At 42.7% G+C, this 21,753-nt stretch overlaps 1 protein-coding gene across 1 annotated transcript in view; it reads right to left on the reverse strand.

Moving 5' to 3' along the window:
- Nucleotides 1–16,585: 16,585 nt before the first annotated feature.
- Nucleotides 16,586–21,753, reverse strand: part of klhdc8b (kelch domain containing 8B) — a 167,641-nt gene continuing 162,473 nt past the window's right edge. Inside the window, exon 5 of the mRNA XM_079518110.1 lies at nucleotides 16,586–18,492. Coding sequence (XP_079374236.1) covers nucleotides 18,296–18,492 — 197 coding nt within the window. The 3' untranslated portion in view covers nucleotides 16,586–18,295. The remainder of the gene's footprint in view (nucleotides 18,493–21,753) is intronic.

Consider the following 21,753-nt stretch of genomic DNA (forward strand, 5'->3'; position numbering starts at 1 on the left):
AACACCGACTGGTGCGCTGATACATGAGTGGCGCCACGCCCACGTGCCTATAAGTGTGGAAGCAGATTTAGACAGACAGAGAACAATCGGACAGACTCAGAGAAAACTCAGATCGAGACATAGACCAAGTTGGCTTAGTAGAAGTTTAAATTCAGTAATAGTGCAGAGTAAAGGTCATCATTTCAGAGCAGCATAGCCTTCGGCTGCATCGGGAAAAGGCACCCCGATTATCTTGCTCAATCTTTGGCATAAACATGGTATTACTACTATTATTGGCCCTCAATCCTTGGTGTGTCTATATCGGTTATCGCCGTGCATCCATGGTTAGGTAGAGGTCGCCTCGACCTGGCTATCATTGCTTGTAAGCTTGGTAAGTAACTTCCAGACTTCTGCAACGCACGTGCACACACACACACACACACACACACACACACACACACACACACACACACACACACACACGCACACACACACACACACACACACACACATTGGTGTTATTCTGTGAGTAATGGTTTGCAGAGGTTTGTAGCTGGCGCCCGTGTGTGTGAGGCTGCAGTCCATGTGTGTGTACTTCTTGTCCTTCTGCTGTGTTCATGTTGCTGCCGGTGCTGCTGCCTGCTGGACACCCTGTCCCGTCAGCCCTTTGAGTCTCTTCTGAGTGCCTCGATGAAGCTAGTCATTATTTGGTTAGACATGGGTTAAGGTTAGGTTTAGGTGTGCTGCCCCGTGGGAGGTTAAGGTTAGGGTGGTAAGGTGGTATGGTAACAGGCCCTGTACTGTTACCTTACCTGGTGGCGCTCTAACTCTAACAAGCCCTGTTAAACAGGGCCTGTTAGAGTTAGAGTGCCACCAGGAGGCAGATTTTTGCAAGACACATTTCTTTGACAGTAGGCCTACACCAACAGATTTTGTCCAAACATCAAACAGGTTGGTACACAGTCTCTATAGTCTCTATAGCCATTACACAAAACGGGTCTTTCAGATTTTTCATAATTCATCCAGATTGGCTTCCAACGTTCGCAGGACTTCTCCATTTTGAACAAAATGCCACAAATCATGAACACATCTCTCTCTCTTTATTGCGCCAACAGGAGGCTGATTTTTTTTGATATTACTCCTTCAGATTTTATCCAAATTTCACGCTAATTATAATAATAATAAACTTTATTTATATAGCACCTTTTAAAAGCAAGTTTACAAAGTGCTTCACAACACAAATAACAACAAATCACAAAGGCAAAAAACACATGAGTATACAAAAACAAACAGAGCACAATCAATTTCAATTGAAAACAGTTTGTTGCTGCGAGAGTGAGGTCTAGCCAACACCAACTCGGGATTCCTGGATCGCTGCCCTCCACAAATTCCTATCCAACATCAGGTTCTTGAGCTCTGCAGTGTTGTCAGCCAAGCTGTCGCGCCGCAGCACGTCTACATAGGTGGTACGCTTCTTTCCCCTCCTGGCTTTGCCCTGGGTTGGCTCCCATAGGGTCAATTTATTTGCCTCAAGTTCTGGGTGCCTGACGCAGTGCCCTGCCAGCCTCATCCTTCTCTCTCTGACTTTGTCCGTGACGCGTGGTAGGTCCCCATAGAGGTCCACATTTCTGATGCGGTCCGTCCATGTGACACCTAGTGCCATTCGTAGCATTCTTGTGTAGACTCCATCCAGGGCTTTTTCCTGTTGTACTGTGAGGGTTCATGTCTCGGCCCCATACAGCAGTGAGTCATTCCACGAAACCGGTACGATTTGCAGTCCCTCTTACCTTTTAAGGTGTATTTTATCGATTGAGTCACCAAAATGTATTTTTAAATGCTTTTTTAATCAATTAAAATGTTCCCTTTAATATTGTGTAAAAATTACATGGACTTTATCTTCATATCAGAAATTATCTTGTTTTCTTTCAGTAGACACCCCCTATTTTGTCAATTTTTTCATGTCCCCAATGGCCTTCGATGAAAGTGGACTTGAGATATGACTATTAAAAATGTACAAAAATCCATAAATTATGCCATTCACATATAAATCTATCGGTACTTTCTTGCTGGTCATGTTTAGTTTTTGAATAAATAGATGATTAATCATTAAAATAGCATTATATAGCTCTGTCAAGCCATTCTCCCCTCCATAACAATAATTAACTGGCCCTTTAGTGACATCACGAACAGGAAGTGGCATTCTACAAGTCTTCTGAATAACATGCTACAGAAAGAGGCAATCTCACACCTTATTTTACAATGTTTTAGAGTAATTTATACTCTCACATGTGGTCGTAAAGCATAACAGCTCAACTCCGTTACATGGAATAAAGATAGAAAACAATTATTTGTGAAATTTATGTTTGTTATTTCAACAATATATCTGATTTTTTAATCCAATGCATGCCATGTTGTCTCCTCTTAATCACCAAAGGTAGTGTAGTGGCCATCTTCAGTAAAAAATCACAACCCTGTGTATAACGGGGTTGTCACAACAAAAATAGTAAAAAAACATAAAAAAAATAATTGAATGCCTGAGATGGGAAATTATGTTTTTCTGATAGCTAAAGATGCCCTTAATATTGTGGGGTATTCAGAAAAGTAAAACCTTTCGGTCAAAATTTAAAAAAAGAAAAGTCCAAATCGTACCGGTTTCGTGGAATGACTCACTGACTCCACAGTAGCTATGAACAGCCGCCTCTTAAGGTCTTCTCCCATGTTTGATTTCCACACTCTCTTCATCCCGTGCAAGGCTTTCCAGGCAAGTGCTCTCCGAACCTTCAGATCCTGTTCAGTTGAGGCAGTCCAGGCCCCGAGGTACTTGAAGTCCTCGACTTGCTCGAGCACCGTCCCATCTGCAGTGGCAATGGTTTTGTCCTCGGTGTTGACTGTCATTACCTTTGTTTTCTTGGCATTGAGCTTGAGGCCGATCTCTCTGCACTCCTTTTCTACTGCCAGTAGTAGCCCCGTTCCTTTCTCGACTGTATCCGAGATTAGGGCGATGTCGTCTGCATAGTCGAGGTCAGTGATCATGATGGGGTACTCGCCTTGACTTCCTCGGGACCAGAGTGAACCCCAACGCCTCCTCTCTGCCATTGATTGCAAGTTGAAAACAAAAGCAATCAAATGAGCACAAACATTTACCAAAGGCTCTAACAAAAAGCCATCCTATAAAAATGTGTCTTTAGGAGAGTTTTAAAAGTGCCCAGTGAGGTAGCCTAGGTGTCTAACTTCCAACGGAAGTTGATTCCACAGGTGAGGGGCCCTCATATCAAAAGCTCTGTCACCTTCTGTTCTGAGTCTAGCCGTGGTGGTCACCTGGAGGATTGGTGCACCTTCTGTTCTGAGTCTAGCCGTGGTGGTCACCTGGAGGATTGGTGCACATAATTGGTAGGCTACACATGATCTCTAGTCATGTGATCAAGACGGGTCCGCTTTTAGACAGAGACCCGCCCTTGGTGACGCCCCGCGCGGCCCGTCTGCCTCTGATTGGCCGCGAACCCTCTTATTGGCTAGCTATGCTGCTGCTGTCAGAAGAAGAGTAGAGTGTGTAGCCTATTTATTAGAACACCCAACATTGTGATCAAATCACAATTCAATCAAAGCAAACCGCGTAAAATACGGTAAATGCGGTAAAAATACGGTAAATACGGACACACGCTAATCACCACAATGGCATAGACCGAATAAGTAAGTCTGGCAGCACCTGGTGCTGCCAGACTTATAAAAGAGCCGCGCAAGTCTGGCAGCACCTGGTGCTGCCAGACTTATAAAAGAGCCGCGCACGTTCTCGGCTGTGCGCAGCTTCTTTTTCCGGGTTTTTAGACAACTGGTGGATGGAAATTAAGCTCCACCTCCGCGGACGACTTGCGCGGCGGCCAGATTCTTAAGCTGCGCACAGCTTAAGACGTGCGCGGCTGTCGACCGGTTTGGTGTGGAAACAGTGTATGAACCATTCCTTAACTCCATGGTCACTGAACTATACTGGACCCAATCATCACAAGGCACACACTATTTCCAAGATATTCATACTAAAATGGCTTCTTTTAGCCAGACAAATCAGGAGAAAATCTACTTTGTTAACGACCTTTCGGCATCAAGGCCCGCCAAAATACATTTTAGTCGACTAAATCAAATGTAGATTTAGTCCACGGAGCAAGCACAACGCTTCACATTGTGACACATTTTAAGCTTGTAGATCATGCAGCTCTCGCTTATAATGTTGCAGATATATTACACACACATCCAACCAATGTGTGAGGGTGTATTTAAGCCAGCAGATGGCAGCAGACACGTGCAGTCAACGGCACATCCCATTCAATTCCATTTACACCTGGATGAATGCCAGTGACCAGTATAGCAACCATTGTGTGTGAAGGTGGCTGGGCACATTTTGATAAAGACAGGAAAGAGTACGCTACAGCAGTGGTTCCCAAAGTGGGGTCCTGGGACCCCTAGGGGTCCTTGAGGGAGTTCCAGGGGGTCGCCAGCTAAATGATAGTTATGAACCAAATGGACCCTTATGGGTCTCTCAGAGAATGTACAAATGGAACCAAATGGACCCGTTTGTACACTCTCAGAGTTCAATTAAGTTTCATTTTGCAATATACATTGCATGGGGTCCCAGACATAGAAATACCATTAAATAGGGGATCGTAGCCAAATTCAGGTCAAACCGGGGGCCCTATAGAGCCGTAAAAATATTCTCCTATGGGGGTCCTTGGCATGTATTTTAAAATGGGGGGCCGCACGCTAATGAGTATCATTTTGGGGGTCCTTGACATGCAAAAGTTTGGGAACCACTGATCTACAGAAGCGAATTAAAATAATACCGGTAGGCTACAATAAAGCTACAACAGTATTACATATGGGTTCCAGTTTGATCATTGTTGTAAAGCCTACAGTTTCTGTTTTAACCCTAGCCTACAAGATCCACAGTTGTTAAGTTTGTTTTCTTTTTTTTTTTAAGGCATTTCTTTATTTTCATTTCAGAATGCCACAAGCAAGCTCTGATCCCACAAGGATCAGAGCCTCGCTTCACTGCAAAGGATGTGTTGGACATTGTACTGAATGGAGAGAGTGATCCATGTGCAGTATGATGTGGACATGGACTTCACTGAAACTGATGAAGGGTCAGATGAAAATAGGCCTGTGGATATCTCCATATTCTGACTTTTTGTGCGTTTTGTATGCCATACTTGTTTGATCATACTAGTTGTAATGTGTCACAGTAACAGTTTGGGACATATGAGTTTTCCACCCAACAGAGATGATATAGGATTTCAAAAAAAGAAGAAGAAATGTTTAGGCTGGCATCAAATCAGATACCAAGGTTTTGGTCAATATAGCCTACCTGTCATTGTTAAATAAAGGACCATTTCATGTCCAATACAAACATTTGACCATGGACGTGTTCTGGGACAATTATGGGAATTTCAGTTTGATTTAAGGGTGTTATTTGGCATCCAGTCCAAGTCTAGCATAATCTTAAGGACCACTTCACCACTTTTCAATCTACCTTCATATAATTGGTCCTCACTAAATGATCATGATAAAATAACACATTATTTTTCCTACGCAGTCTGTGTCTCATAGGAGGGATTTGGGCAGTTCAGAAATCCGTCCACCAGTGACATAATTGATGGGGAATCCAAGATGCAGGCTTTCTATTCCTGAAAAGTTGCAATGTGAGAATGGAAGCCATCGTTCTCACGATAATAACAATCTAAATAGTGTCACTGGTGGACGGGTTTCTGAACTGCAGCAGCCCTCCTATGAGACACAGACTCAGTAGAAAGAAATGGTAGGCCTACTACAATTTTATAATGAACATTAGAGAGTACCAATTATGAAGATAGGTTGAAAAGTCAGTGGTCCTTTAGCTAATAAACTGAATGGTTATTAAAGTACAAGTCTTCAATCTTCATAGAGCTTCGATAACTTGTGTAAATTATTTTAGCAGGCCACATCCTCATGAAGAGTTCACTGGTATGTATCCACCCTGAGGTTGGGAGGTCGGGGTTCAATCCCCAGCCGAGTCAGACGTGCAGAGAGTGTTAGAGAGGCAGGGATTGAAAGGCAGGGATTGAACATAGTAGATCTACAAACTCACAACGCGTCGCGCTGCGACGCATTGAGAGCATGTAGACCGGCTATTTTCAGGGTGCAACCCAGCACTCTTTAGCTAGTGGAGATGCGGTGTAACGACATGGATTTCTAAACAAATTAGATCAACGCAAAATGCTATGTTCAAAGTTCAGGAGAAAAAGCAATTCTCCTGAACGCTGCCTTCCAATATGGCATGGAAAGGAGTGGCATTTGCATTCTTCCACCATAGTAAATGCTGCATTCGTGGTCTGGAGAGGGCAGTTGTTTTTCAGACGGGTAAAAGGGCAGGGGCTCAAGCCCCCTTTGACGTCTATGTGTGCACGTCCCTGCTTGGCACTCAGCAGGAGGGCTTGGATTGGCACCAAGGAAACAGGAGATAGGCTCCTGTCCTTCATGCCCCTGCATGGAACCCGTGGCTCCCAAGGCTACTTACTGTACACAGTTACACGTCCTTGAATGTTGCACAGGAGTACAAGGAGTGTGACACATGCAGGCATACTTCTCATCCAACACAGATAAGCATAAGATCTTTCATTGTTCATTGTGCTCTTGACACGGAGAGAAACAGTGAAACAGAGAAACTGGAGTTTTGGTACTTTTTACGCAATATGTCTTAAAATGACAACAGGGCATTCAGAGAAGCATGGAAGAACTCTGGATTTATCCTACCCAGTCAATGCATAACCAGTGTGTCTAGTCTGTCCACAGTGTCTATTGATTGCACACACACCTCAGCCATGCACGCACGCACGCACGCACGCACGCACGCACGCACGCACGCACGCACGTCGCACGCACGCACGCACGCACGCACACACACACACACACACACACACACACACACACACACACACACACACACACACACACACACACACACACACACACACACACACACACACAAATGGTATAGCACTGTTGCCATAAAGAATTCTGTATGTATCTTTGGAGGCTACTGGTTGTTTAGTTTAGTTTAGACACCTAATGGTTGAACCTAATGGTTCAATACTGTGGCACCATTTGACAAAGATGCTATAGCACTCTGTACTGTGTTTCATAGCCCCCCAAACTATATGATTATAAGCAAAATAACCACTGCTAGTGCCATATACTGGTAGCATGATTTTTGGGTTGGGTACGAGGCCTAGAATTTCATCATTTTAGGGGAAACAAGGCAATCAAATAATACAATGATCCATGGAAATAATTTAATTTAAGGGTTAAGGATAATATAATTTTGCATAGATCATAATGAACGAATGAATGAACAAATGAATGAACAAATGAATGAACACATTTAATTTAAGGGTTAAGGATAATATAATTTTGCATAGATCATAATGAACAAATGAATGAACAAATGAATGAACGAATGAATTAATGAATTAATGAATTAATGAATTAATGAATTAATGAATTAATGAATTAATGAATGAATGAATGAATGAATGAATGAATGGAGCTGTATATATGGAGCTGCTATAGCCCATGGTCTCAGACGGCATACTATAGCATGCCGTTTTTCATAATTTTTGAGGATTTGAAAAAAAAAGACGAAAATCACTCCGAGACCATGGGCTATAGCCCTCTCGGACAGCATACTATAGCACGCTGTTTTTCTACATTTTTGAGGATTTTAAAAAAACACGAAAATCACTCTGAGACCATGGACTATAGCCCATGGTCTCGGAGTGATTTTCGTCTTTTTTCAAATCCTCGTTTTTCATAATTTATAGCCCATGGTCTCGGACGGCATACTTTAGCATGCCATTTTCATCATTTTTTGAGAATTTGAAAAAAAAGACGAAATAGCCCATGGTCCCGGAGTGATTTTCGTCTTTTTTTCAAATCCTTGTTTTTCATCATTTTTGACCATGGGCTATAGCACGCTGTTTTTCATCATTTTTGAGGATTTGTGTGTCTCCACTGTAAGCTGAATTATAAAAAGTGTGAATGGAGTTACTACGTTTAAGTGATTTTTTGACCTTTTCTTTAACAACTGCACCATCTCTACCTTAGTGAGATTTCCAGGCACTTTTATCCTCTTCTTTCTTCAAGGTAAAGTGTCAGATTAAAGACCAGAGTGGGATTTGAACCCACAACGTCTGGATCATGTGGACAGCCACTTAACACATTGAGCTACCAGGCTGTCTGTGTTCTGTCATGGTTTCTCCTCTGTATTCCATGACCATGATAACACTTAAAGGCACTAAAGACATCACCTTTAATGCTCAGCAAACACCATTAAAATGCTCTGTACATGATCCCAAGACCCATTTCAAAAGTGACACCAAAAATAACAACTTTACATTTAAAATCACAGAGAGCTCAGTGGCACCCTTGTTAAGCCTGCCGCCATTAATTAATCCCTCGATTGCGTATTGCCATGGTTTAATCACGCGTGACACTTACTTTGAAGAGCCAAATATCCGTATCGCATTTTACTATGAAACCATTCCGTGTGTGTTGACGAAGCTGTGTGCTCGTTCTCTCGGTCGGTGGTGGAAAAAGTGGACCGCGAGTATCACAGCGCCTGCTACAGGCCGTTGAAAACGCTTGTCTGGGACAAAGCGTCCTCTGCAATGTCGCTTCTGTGAGATAAAGCCGTCTGAAACCAGAGCCGGCAATGTAAGTGGATGCGCGCGCATTTTCAAAATGGCCGCGCCCATTGTGTCAGAAGCATAACAAAGCTAACTGACGGTAGATTTCGATACGATCGTATTAAAACATGCATTAATGAATACATCGCTGTTAAAACGGCTTTTCCGTTTGTGGCAGGCTACAAGATTCTACGTTTTAAAATTCCTATGTTCCTGGCGGGTAAACGATTAAGATGATGTCCATGTGAGCCAGAGGTTGTGAGTTCAGTTCCAGCTGAGTTCATCCTACTTTCACTCTGAAGCATGTTTTGGAGAATAACATCCAACACTGGAAAGAGATGGAAAGCTGACAAGATTCTCAGAGAGCTCTCTGTGATAAGCTGCTGTCTATGTGGGCCACAGGTTGTGGGTTCAAGCTCAGCCCATGGCCTCGGATGGCATACTATAGCATGCCATTTTTCATCATTTTTGAGAATTTGAAAAAAAAAGACGAAAATCACTCCGACGGCATACTATAGCATGCCATTTTTCATCATTTTTGAGGATTTGAAAAACAAGACGAAAATCACTTCGAGACCATGGGCTATAGCCCATGGTCTCGGACGGCATACTATAGCATGCTGTTTTTCTACATTTTTGAGGATTTCAAAAAAAGACGAAAATCACTCCGAGACCATGGGCCATAGCCCTCTCGGACGGCATACTATATAGCACACTGTTTTTCTACATTTTTGAGGATTAAAAAAAAGAGACCATGGACTATAGCCCATGGTCTCGGAGTGATTTTCATCTTTTTTTCAAATCCTTATTTTTCATCATTTATAGCCCATGGTCTCGGACGGCATACTTTAGCATGCCATTTTTCATCATTTTTTGAGGATTTGAAAAAAAAGACGAAAATCACTCCGAGACAATGGACTATAGCCCATGGTCTCGGAGTGATTTTCATCTTTTTTTCAAATCCTTATTTTTCATCATTTATAGCCCATGGTCTCGGACGGCATACTTTAGCAAGCCATTTTTCATAATTTTTTGAGGATTTCAAAAAAAGACGAAAATCACTCCGAGACCATGGGCTATACTATAATAGCCCATGGTCTCGGACGGCATGCCATTTTTGAGGATTTGAAAAAAATATGAAAATCACTCAGATTGCATACTATAGCATGGCATACTATAGCATGCCGTTTTTCATCATTTTTGAGCATTTGAAAAAAGGCGAAAATCACTCAGAGACCATGGGCTATAGATTACATGTATGTAATCTGACACCACTGCCATATCAAGCACAAGTAGTCATTACGTCATACGCTGGCACGGCGAATACACATCAAACGGCGACAAAACGAAAACTATTACTTGCGCGCTCTGCTTGCGCAAGTAATAAGGTCAGACTAAAGAGGTCCTTTGTCCACCAGTCGACCTTGAGGCTTAATCAGGAGTTGTAGTAGCAACGGGGTAATCTAGGCGGTGGATATTGCTCTTGTCTTCATGTCTTTATGTATGTAAATTGTCTTGTTCTTTGTGTTATGTCAAATGTGTGTATATGTGTTCTGCATATATGGCTGCTGGGTCGCAAGACAAATTTCAGTGTGAACTGACAATAAAGTACTATATCATATCATACGAAAAAGCAATTACAACAGCATGCAGGCATGAAAGGAAAGGCACACAATGACACGTGGAGTCGGACAGCAAGTCAAAATAGTTTTTATTGTAGAATAGAATTCATAGTTGAGGCACTAACCTCACATTTAGTATAGGCACTGAACTACTGCACTGGAGTCACAAACTTTGTCGCTCAGCAAACCCAAGCCTGCAAGTCACGTCGTTCGACAGCCAGGTGAGTGTAAATAAAACTGATGTATAGCCAGCCCCCCTCCTTATTCGGCTTGTGGAAGCTGGGTTTGGCCCTTTTCAAATAGCAAGTCCACACACTGTGGCTTTTTTGCGGGACCATGTGTGACTCGCAGGCTTCGGTGAGGTGAGGCGTCTTTCCTGTGTACAGTACACCACTTATTGTTTAATAACACCACAGAGCATCCCAACTGTTCCAGTTGCCCAGTCTGACACTAGAATCACTTCAGGCTCATGAAAACAGAGTAGTACCCATTCTAGATGGGGAGTCACCATACATATAGGACTCATTCTAGATGGGGAGTCACCATACATATAGGACCCATTCTAGATGGGGAGTCATCATACATATAGGACTCATTCTAGATGGGGAGTCACCATACATATAGGACTCATTCTAGATGGGGAGTCACCATACATAGTAGTACTCATTCTAGATGGGGAGTCACCATACATATAGGACTCATTCTAGATGGGGAGTCACCATACATAGTAGTACCCATTATAGATGGGGAGTCACTATACATAGTAGTACTCATTCTAGATGGGGAGTCACTCACCATACATATAGGACCCATTCTAGATGGGGAGTCATCATACATATAGGAGTCATTTTAGGTCCCAAACATTGTATAATATCAATATATTCAAGTGGGGGAAGAGGGGGGGACAACATGATATGCCTGTAACCCCCTCAAGTCAACTTTGTCTATAGCCTATCTGAGCAGGTTAAGGAATGAAATATTCCGCATTTATATTCTGTATCCTCACCACCCTTTTACTACAAATTGTACAAAGTTCTGTATTAGTGCAGAAGAAGCACTTCATTAGAGTTGCATTGTAGCAAAACACAATTTGTTGATTTCACTGCTGAGTGAGTGAGTGTGAATTAAGATCTGATCTGATGCTTAGTGTAAAATTAAAGTGTATTTTAAAATGTGTGCGTGCGTCTGTGTGCGTGCGTGCGTGCGTGCATGCGTGTGTGGGTCTGTGTGTATGTGCCTCTTTATGTAATTATGTGATTGTCTATTGTATGAATCTATGTTAAAATTCTTAACCACTAACTCAAGTTAGTTTGGTATAAACCTGAATAAGCTGAGCCCTCCATTTCATGCATTCAAGTCACCAACTTCTCCACCTAACCTTCTGGTATATTCCACCCAAGTGCAGCTATCCACGTTTTTCCCCGCCAAGGTACTGGGGCTCCTTGTGTGTGTGCTTTGCTTCCTTCAGGCTGTGTTGCCATGTCTGCTTATTATAAGCAACCTTTGACTTGTTTTTTCTGTAAAGTCACTTGCAAATAAATTATTGGTAGTTGCTGGTTGATGTTTTTTTGGGCTTGTAGATCAGCTATTTTCATTTGTGCTTGTTTTCATAGACCTGGCCACTTGTTTCTCTTGCAAAACTGGCAACACAGCAAGAGAAAGAGGAACTTATGCACACACAAACGCAATGCACTATGGGCTGTAAGAAAAAGGTGAATAGTGCCCGTGCATTTCAATCATGAAGCATGTCGGAACACCAGCCCACATCATGTATCACCACGTTTTCACCATGTTAATTCACAAGGCAAATAACAGCACAGCACGGCAATAGAGACATCAGACCTACTGTAGAGAAACTGTAGGGCAGTGGTTCCCAAACCTTTTCATGTCAAGGACCCCCGAATTGACACTGATGAGCCTGCGGACCCCCATTTGAAAAATATATGCCAAGGACCCCCCATAAGAGAAGATTTTGATGGCTCTAGCAGTGATTCTCAACCTGTTTAATTTCAAGGACCCCCAGTTTGACATGCATATTAGTCTACAGACCCCCATTTAATGTCATTTCTATCTCTGGGACCCACAATTTATATTGTAAAATCAATGTTAATGTAACTCAGAGAGTGTACAAATGGAACCAAATGTATCCATTTGGTTCCATTTGTACACTCTGAGTTACAGACCCATAAGGGTCCATTTGGTTCCAAACTATCATTTAGCTGGGTACCCCCTGGAACTCCCTCAAGGACCCCTGGGGGTCCCCGGACCCCACTTTGGGAACCACTGCTGTAGGGGACTGCGTTTCAAAAAATGTCTGTCCAAAAGATAGTTTCACTCAACAACATGTTACTGCGGCAGCTTTATAGACAGTAAATGCAATTTACTGTCTAAAACAGTGGATAAAGTTTACTACCACCAATTTACTGGTATAAGACCATGTCACCACGGAAACAAACAACTTCAAAGCAGAGAAAATGCGCTGCCACAGATTTTGTAAAAAGAAAAGAAAAAAAAGAAAAGAAAAAAAGAACAGACACTTTGGGAAACTCAGACCAATATTCTGGACTACACCACAAAGAACCCGTCACCTCACTTCTCAATCCACAACACTCACAAAACTGGAGGGTTAAACAGCAAACAAATAAGAACAAATATTAATAAACATAATTACATATTTTTTTAGGGAGGGAATGCTATTCTAATACATGTTTGAGAAGTTCTACATGGCTACAATGTTTAGGCAGAGAAGACATGGCAATGCTAATATAAAGTACGAGAAACACATCAATGCTACCTGCGGGCACAGAAACAGTTCCTCATTGATTGAACTGTTTGGCCCGCACAAAAAAAACAAAAACAAGATTGTGAAGCTTTCCATGGTCGAAAACAAGACAGTTCTGAAATGGTCATTAATAAACAGGGGTGTGTGTGCTGTACAACACATGCACATGGAACAATACAATTTCACAATCTTTTCACCCGCGATTTCTAACTGTTCTGAAAGCACCCTCGCTGTTTTATCAGAACCCGAGTCTTCTGCACAGGATGGTACAGGTGGCTAAAAATATGTAGTACTTATAGGTCAGTGATTCTCAACCTTTTGAATTTCAAGGAGACCCAGTTTGATATGCAATAATAGGCCACCGTTTCCCAAACTCGACCCAAAGTAGTGAAAATAGCAGATCTACAAGCTCACAATCGCATCGCACCGCGTTGTGCTTGTATAACTGCTATTTTGTACTAGTTATTAATCATTTGTTTTCTAATATATGGCATTTCTTTGATTTGTTGTTGATTTCTTTCATGAAATTACTGAAAGAAATCATTGAATTTAGTTTTTTAATTCATGACATATTTAGCTTTTTTTGCAAATGTTTTTTTTTGTTGTGATATAACAATTAAAAAGAAAATGTAGGAAACAAACCAAAATCACACCCGTGTGAACTGAGTGGTGCAACTCTGTGTGGGGGTCCCCGGTGGGTCTCCGGAACTTCCAGACCCACAGGAACACGCCCAGGGTGCCAGCCCGTTTCCGGCGAGCCGCCCCGCGTCCGAAACGGTCGAGAAACGACAGAGTTACTGTGTGGGGGAATTAGCATTTTGCAGACACCTCTCTCTCTCTCTCTCTCTCTCTCTGTAATTAGCAGGCAACAGTGCTACACTATCTCTCTCTCTTTGTTTCTAGCACAACAGCGCCACTTTTGCCCCTAATGGTACTCTAAACATTGGGATATAGGTTAGGACATAGTGCTGTTCCTTGGAGTGGTTGCACCACTCAGAAATCAAGGGATCGTGCAGTGTTTTTGAAACCATGGCCATGTATGCAGTATGCACCCCCATTTGATATCATTCCTATTTCTGGGCCCCCGATCTACTCTCTAAAATGTAACTCTGGGAGAATACACATTTTGTAAACTCTCACAGTAACAGACGAGTAACGGTCTAAAATGGATGGTTCCTATAACTATCATCATTTAGCTGAGGACTCCCTGGAACCAACGTCATGGCTAAGATAAACTTGCTTACGATTCAGAGCAGAGTTCGGTACAACTGTTGTGTGTGATATTATACACCGTAACACCATGGGGTCCTGTTGAAGCACATAGCCGTGCTGTTACGGTACATTTTACACCGTAACACCGGGGGTCCTATTGAAGCACATAGCCGTGCTGTTACGGTACATTTTACACCGTAACACCGGGGGTCCTATTGAAGCACATAGCCGTGCTGTTACGGTACGGTACCTTATATTGGGAACATGCAGAATCTGTCCATAATAGTCCCAAATTGGGGGAATGGAGAGGGGGCAAGTGGAAGTGGGTGTGGGGTAATTAATTCATGCATGCATATCATCCACTATCAAACGCTGTTTAAAGCAGCATGCAGGTATCTTAGAGGTGTTGTCCATCACCGTTCTGTGTTCTTATAAAAGTGTTGTAAAAAAGCAATGGGGTCTTTATGGGCCAGAGAAAAGTTCTGCTGATTATTTAATAAGGGAAAATTAGCGAAATGCATGTGTGGCAAATCTGCAAAAAAATTATGACTAGCTTTCTTCCCAGATGTGTTCATAAAGGTGTCTACAATCACATATAAATTTGTTCCAACCCAACTCCCTTGGGAAACTTTGTGACAGCTGCTGAAAGATGGGGTACCATTATCAACCAATATAAGGCAAACATTTCCAGATTTCATTATACTTTAAGTAGCATGTGACGTGTCAAACTAGGGGGTAACTGCACTTGATTCGGATGAATTGTAACAAATAGAGTCACAGTCAATAAACCAGCAGAGTTTTTCCCCCCTTTCATTCACACCGTTCCATTATCTCCCCAAGCCTTTGTGATTGTTGCCAGACACAAGTTTGCATGCGACAACATTCACACACAACTAACGTGAATGCGAGGGAGGGGGTACATGTGTGTGAGGGTGTATGTGTACCTTATAATCCTTCATATAAGACAAGTCATAGGGTAAACAAATATTTTAGACATTACACCAGTTGATGGGGACAATTTGATTTTACAGAAGTTTCACGAGGTTGGGGTTACAACGGAATGTGCGTCAATACAACGTCCCCAAAGGTTTGCAAAACAAACACGTGTGTACACACGTGGCTGGGTGTACTGAGTTTATACATAGCCCACCCCGACACACAGCACAGAGCGGTGCCAGAAATAACCAACTGTCAACTGGCATCTGATGTGAGCTCACACACCTTTCACTCTCGCAGGAATCACAATTTTTTTTTTTTTTTTGCCTCGATCGACACAATGTCCCAGATGTGAATCAGAATGAGCCCATACAGCACAAATAATAACAAGAAAATATCATGTGCGAGAGATTCAAGACAACAATTCTAAAACAAGATGATAATACTGTCACATAGAGCACTATGGAAAGTCGAAGACACAAATAATTATGAGTTCCGGCAAAATACCGTACACTCTCCGTCTGATGCCCATTCTGTAAAGGATGTGGTCAACACACAAAAATATGTGAGAATATATCGTTTTAACGAGTTAAAACGTTAAAAACAAGCCAGGCACGCTGTTGTTGGTAGTATACAAAATGCCATGCCCAGACATATTGCCCATGTAGTGTATATCCCCACCTCAAGCTGACCATACTTTGATCTAATATGATCTGTCTGAAAGCAATTTGAGGTGAATAATTATGTTTTTTCTAACTACAATGAATCATACAACTCTGGGGGAGGAAACATCGCAATTACAAAGAGATTTACCGTAATGTGCCAAATATAAGACGACTCCGATTATAAAACGACCACCATTTTTCAAGACTCATTTGTGGAACATGAATATTGAATGTCAAATAGTCTAGTCCCCGATTATAATTCTTTAGGATTAAAAAAGAAAAAAGATTTTAAACTTGGTGTCAGTAAAAAGGAACATCACAGGTGCAGCATGGTGACGGCATATCATGTTTGTATTTAGTTTTTTTTCCCAAAAATTGTGTTTTAACAAATTCAACATAAACAAGGGGGGGACCAGGGAGGAACAAGGCAGAAAGAGCCTGCTGGTTAGTCAGTCAGGGACCAATCAGAAGGTTGACAAATGGTGGATTCAAGGACCCTAGCGTCCCTCTTCTGGGCATGCCATGATACGCGAGTATTCCGCGAATTAAGCTACAAGCTTGGTGGCTATTTTCACTAAGTGACGTGACAACAAAGAAGATTGATATGTAGCGCTGGTCATGTTGCAATGGTGGGTTAGTGCGTGCGTGCGTGCGTGCGTGCGTGCGTGCGTGCGTGCGTGCGTGCGTGCGTGCGTGCGTGATTGTCTCCTGGTGAGGTGGGATCAACAACGCGTCTTTCGACACCAAACAAAAAACAAAAGCACATTGGGTTGCACTTGCTCTATGAAATGTGCTAAATAAAGTTTTGATTGATTGATTGATTGAAACAACAAAGCAGGAGGTGACCGAGGGCCGACAGACAGTACAGGGATTATTTGTCCGGTCGTAGAAAATGGGAGGTGGGGCTGCTGGTGACTTGGTCTCTCGAGTAGTGAGCACTCTATTACTAGGGGCCGTTGTTGTTGTTGTTGTTGTTGTTGTTGTTGTTGCCATGGTAGTGCTGCGCGGGTGCCGTCGGCGCTGTCATGCCACAGCTATAGTGTTGACAAGTGCCAGGACGTTGCTATAGCGCTGCTTTCACACGTGCACCACTAGTGTGAAAGACCCACACATACACACACATACTGTTACCCCCAGAATGTCACCGTCTAGCCCCTTTAGACCTGAGGACGGCATTTGTGTCTGTGCCTTTTAACTAATTTATAACCATTATTTTAAACGTTCAGCTGTTGAAAAATAGCAGATCTACAAGCTGAAAATGTGGCGCAAATCTTTTAATATATATTCTTTCCCAGCAAACGTTTTTTAACTCATATCTTTGCTTCTTGGGGGGTCCCTTCAAGATGGGGGTCGGCGGCCAATCATATAGTATAATTTTTGGGGTCATTGACATGAAATAGTTTGCGCAAAACTGTGACGATTTAGAAGACATTTTGTTAGAATGAGTTCTCAGGTCTAAATGTGCTAGAATGCAACTAAAAGTAGGTCATACTAAGGTCATATAACATATTAAAGTTGACAAACATGACACACACAGCAGGGGGAAAGAGACACACTGCTGTGAAGAGGGAAAAACACATATGGCCCTAGGTTCCTTTATGTGTCCAGAAAAGTACCCTGCTTTTTATTCAGAAAGAAATGCTCAATAAAGTTCAAAGGCGTGTAGTTTCAGTTTCATCAGACACGTGTGTTTGAGAGTGTGCGTGCCGTGCCGCGACACGTGTGGGTTTGTCTGCCAGAGATTTTGTTCATTTCATTTATTTTCCTCCGAGTGGAAAATGCAGTCGCCGTCAAAAAGCAGTCGCAGTTATTTTCTTGTCCTTTCTTGAAGCAGCTCAACACCACTTGTCTTTGCTATTGTCACTCCCAAAATCTGCCCCAAAACGGCACAAGCTCTGGCTTGAAGATGCTTGTATAAGAATGTGTTAAAGCCTCAATTACTTCTTCTCGGTTCACAGGAGTCGATAAACGGAATCGAACTTGAATCTGATCAATATCTTCGTTTTTCGTGTGCATAAGAATGTGCCTACAAATGTGAATCAGTGTGCGTGCGTGTGTGCGCGCATGCGTGCGTGCGTGGGACGGCGGTGGCTCAGGGGTAGAGTGGCTGGATGGTAACCGCAAGGTTGCCAGTTCGAACCCGGGCTCCCCCAGAGTTGGTGTCGAAGTGTCCTTGAGCAAGACACTGAACCCCTAATTGCTCCTGATGTGCTGGTTGGTGCCTTGCATGGTTTCTGCCGCCATCGGTGTATGAATGGGTGAATTGATGCACAATCTCTGTAAAGCGCCTTGGATAAAGGCGCTATATAAATGCACCATTTACTGTGTGTGTGTGTGTGTGTGTGTGTGTGTGTGTGTGTGCGTGTGTGTGTGTGTGTGCATGCACGTGTGTCACACAGTCTCCTGTAGGCACAGAGCTTCCACAGCACTGCTGGGTCCCTGGGCGACTCCACCAATGACAAACAGCATGGTGGGTGTCTGCAGGACCGCCGAGGAGCAGCGGGCGGTGGGCAGAGGCGCCACGTACTCCCAGCGACGCTTCGCCGGGTTGTAGCTCTCCACCGAGCCCAAGGGAGACGGCTCGTTACCTGCAACGACAGGAGGAGGAAACCAATGAAGACGTTGGAAACGGAAAACTTAACTAAACATTACATTAAAGGCGTAGTGAAACGGAAATGGTGGACATTTTATTGTGAAGTTTCAGACGGTCTCAAGTTGAAACACCGCTATGAAGTTTCTGAACCAATCAGAGCGTCGCATCCCTTCAGGGGATGGGACGGTAGCTAGGGACGTGTAGCTATGCTACGCAGGACAGCGTGGGGATGTTTGTTTACAAATCAGATAGTCAGCCAGCTTTACCAGTTTACACTTAATGTGGCTTATTTCTACCCTATAATGTTTTCAGATACATTTTTAGCGTGATGATTAAGTTGAAACCGAGTAATACACTCTCTGGATGTTATCTTGAATGGGAATAAAAACGGAAGATGTCTGTAATCAGTAGCAGCTGTGCAGCCTGTGCTGGACGGATGCGGAGATGTTGGCCTCGACACGTCATCACGCAGCACGTTTTCGTTTTCAGGAAGTAATAATTTATGGACTTTTGATATAAAAACACACAAAAATGAGAATTTTCAAAAAAAATTGGCATCCATTGTTAGGTATGCCCATATGATGACCATGGATATGGTCTAAAAGTGTGAAAAACGTATTTTTCATTTCACTACACCTTTAACACGGAGCCCGCGAAACCGTAAGGTTAAATTAGTACCCTAGCCTGCCAGACCTATGTTTTCCAGGGATTGTATTCTTTAATCCATGTTTTTATCCGACCGAATCGTTAGCTACCGTTCGTTAGCATAACACTCAAAGTGGGACAGTGGCCGTGGCCATTTTGAAGATGTGCGCGCATCCACTTGCATTCTATGGGCTGCATTCAAAGCCCTCTATCTCAGAAACGACATTCATTGCACCGTTTCTGGGGAAGACAAGGTTTTTCAACGGCCTGTAGCAGGCGCTGTGAATCCTGTGATACTCGCGGTCGGGATTTTTCACCACCGACCGAGACAACAACAACCGGTCAAGACACCACACACAGCATTTTGTCATTGTAACATGCGGTTAGGCTATTTGGCTCTTCAAAGTAAGTGTTACGCGCGATAAAACCTTGGCAATACGCTATCGAGGGATTAATTAATCCTGGCGGAAATTGGGTTTTAAAAGCTCTGGAACACGTTGATGGAGCAGAGGGATCAGAAAGTGACCTGACTATTTGCCCATCCAAATAAAGAGGGTCCATTAATACCCTGCTCTGCTCACAGCAATACGTGGCAGGATGTTGAGTCAGTCCCAGGGGTCACCAAGGGGGGTGACCCAGGGGTCACCAACATGTCCGTACATGGACAAATATGTCTGTGGCAAAGAAAAAGAAAATGTTTTATACACATCATTAGAATGTTCTTATTTTGATCACAACACCCACAAATGCTGAATGTTAAGTCTCCAGGTTTTTGTATTCTTTCTTATTCTTTTCTTATTTATATGTATGACAATTATTTACTAAGGCACATTAGGAGTCCAGTAGTACTAGTGGTGGTTCTCTAAGGCACATTAGGAGTCCAGTAGTACTAGTGGTGGTTCTCTAAGGCACATTAGGAGTCCAGTAGTACTAGTGGTGGTTCTCTAAGGCACATTAGGAGTCCAGTAGTACTAGTGGTGGATCTCTAATGTTTTATTTGCAAAGACCCCCCTTAACTCTCAGAGTGTTCAAATGGTGAACCAATTTATTTAACCAGTAAAAACCACATTGAGACTGAAGTCAAATGGACCCTTATGGGTCCATTTGGTTCCATTTGAACACTCTCAGAGTTACGGTCATTCAGGACTATCTATCTGTGTTTCTGGTATTATTATTGTCCGCTCATTTTGTGAAACAAAAATGTCCACCACAAGACTGACCCTGGTCACTGTGGTCAGTCCTCCCTGTGTGTTTGATAGGAGAGAGCGAGTACAGTAGGTCTAAGATGCTTATTGTGGGTATTAGCCGAGCAACAAAGGTGTCTATCTCCTACCATTAGCTCCCAGTACTTATGCGCAGTGTTGGGCAGTAACGAGTTCCTCGTTATATATTACTGTAATATTATTACTTTTTCCAGTAACGAGTAGTATAACGAATTACTCTGCAGAAATAGTAATATAATAACTATTTACTCCGCCAAAACACGCTTCATTATTCCTTACTTTCACTTACAAATGAGCGTCATTTGTTTTTGTTCATTCGTTCAGTTATGCACTCATAGTAGATGGCTGTTGCATGGCATGCAAAAATAGAACAGATCTACAAGCTATCAACGGGTAAAAACAGAGATGCGTTGTAGCTTGTAGATCTGTTTTTTTGTTAGCCTGCACAGCCTGCGCACAGTTATGATGTAGCGTATGCGTCTACCGTCTATGCGACCGTCACATCTATGCATCACACTCGCAGTCGCTTCAATTCCAAACAACAACAGACAGAAAGACGGACCATGACAGACAAATGTATCGGTATTATTTTGCATTCTTGTCTGTCAAAGATGCCAAGTATATTAATGTCCGTTGTAAACTTTGTCGACTCTATAAACGTGTTGAAGCATGGTTTAAAGACGCACGAGAAACACAGTGCTCCCCTCCCCCCCCCCCCACGTGCAGGCAAAAAAGACTGGATTTCAGTATCCCCCGGGACATTAAATGGAGACTATCTGAAGAATTGGCTCGTCGTTGGGTGAATTGTTGTAGACGAGAGGTTAACCCTCATGCACAGTTGACTTGGCCACTCATTTAGATCCATCATGGTCCATCAAAATACCTTTGAGGTCCAATGTCAGGCTGCCTCCAATCTGAGAACCCATCGGCAAATAAAGGAATAGCAGCGCCCTCTTTTTCCTTGACATTGGACGTAAGTCAACAGTCTGTCTTAGACTAGGCTGCCTCAAAAAGGTCAGAGACTGTTGCTTTGTTTGTTATGATGTATACAATAATACAATATATACTGTCCGTTTGAGATGCTGCAGCCATGTGTGTGCAGTTCAGATTGTTGATGTTGTAATAATATGTAAAGTAAACATATTAAACATATTACTCTCCTACAGTAAGTAATATTGCCAAACACTGCGGCACAACTTAGTTATCCAAGCCGTGCTGCTCATACATTACACTGAGGTGGCAGAGCCCCAGGATTAAGTCCTGAACCTTGGAATTCAAAGTGCCGACTGAGCAACTCGCACAAAAAAATAAAAAAACATCTTTAGGGAGGAAGATTGAACTTGAAATTGGATAGATAGATTTTCATGAAACTTGGAGGGGTTGGTGAT

Source organism: Electrona antarctica (assembly GCF_951216825.1).
Source record: "Electrona antarctica genome assembly, chromosome: 2".
NCBI classification, from domain to species: domain Eukaryota; kingdom Metazoa; phylum Chordata; class Actinopteri; order Myctophiformes; family Myctophidae; genus Electrona; species Electrona antarctica.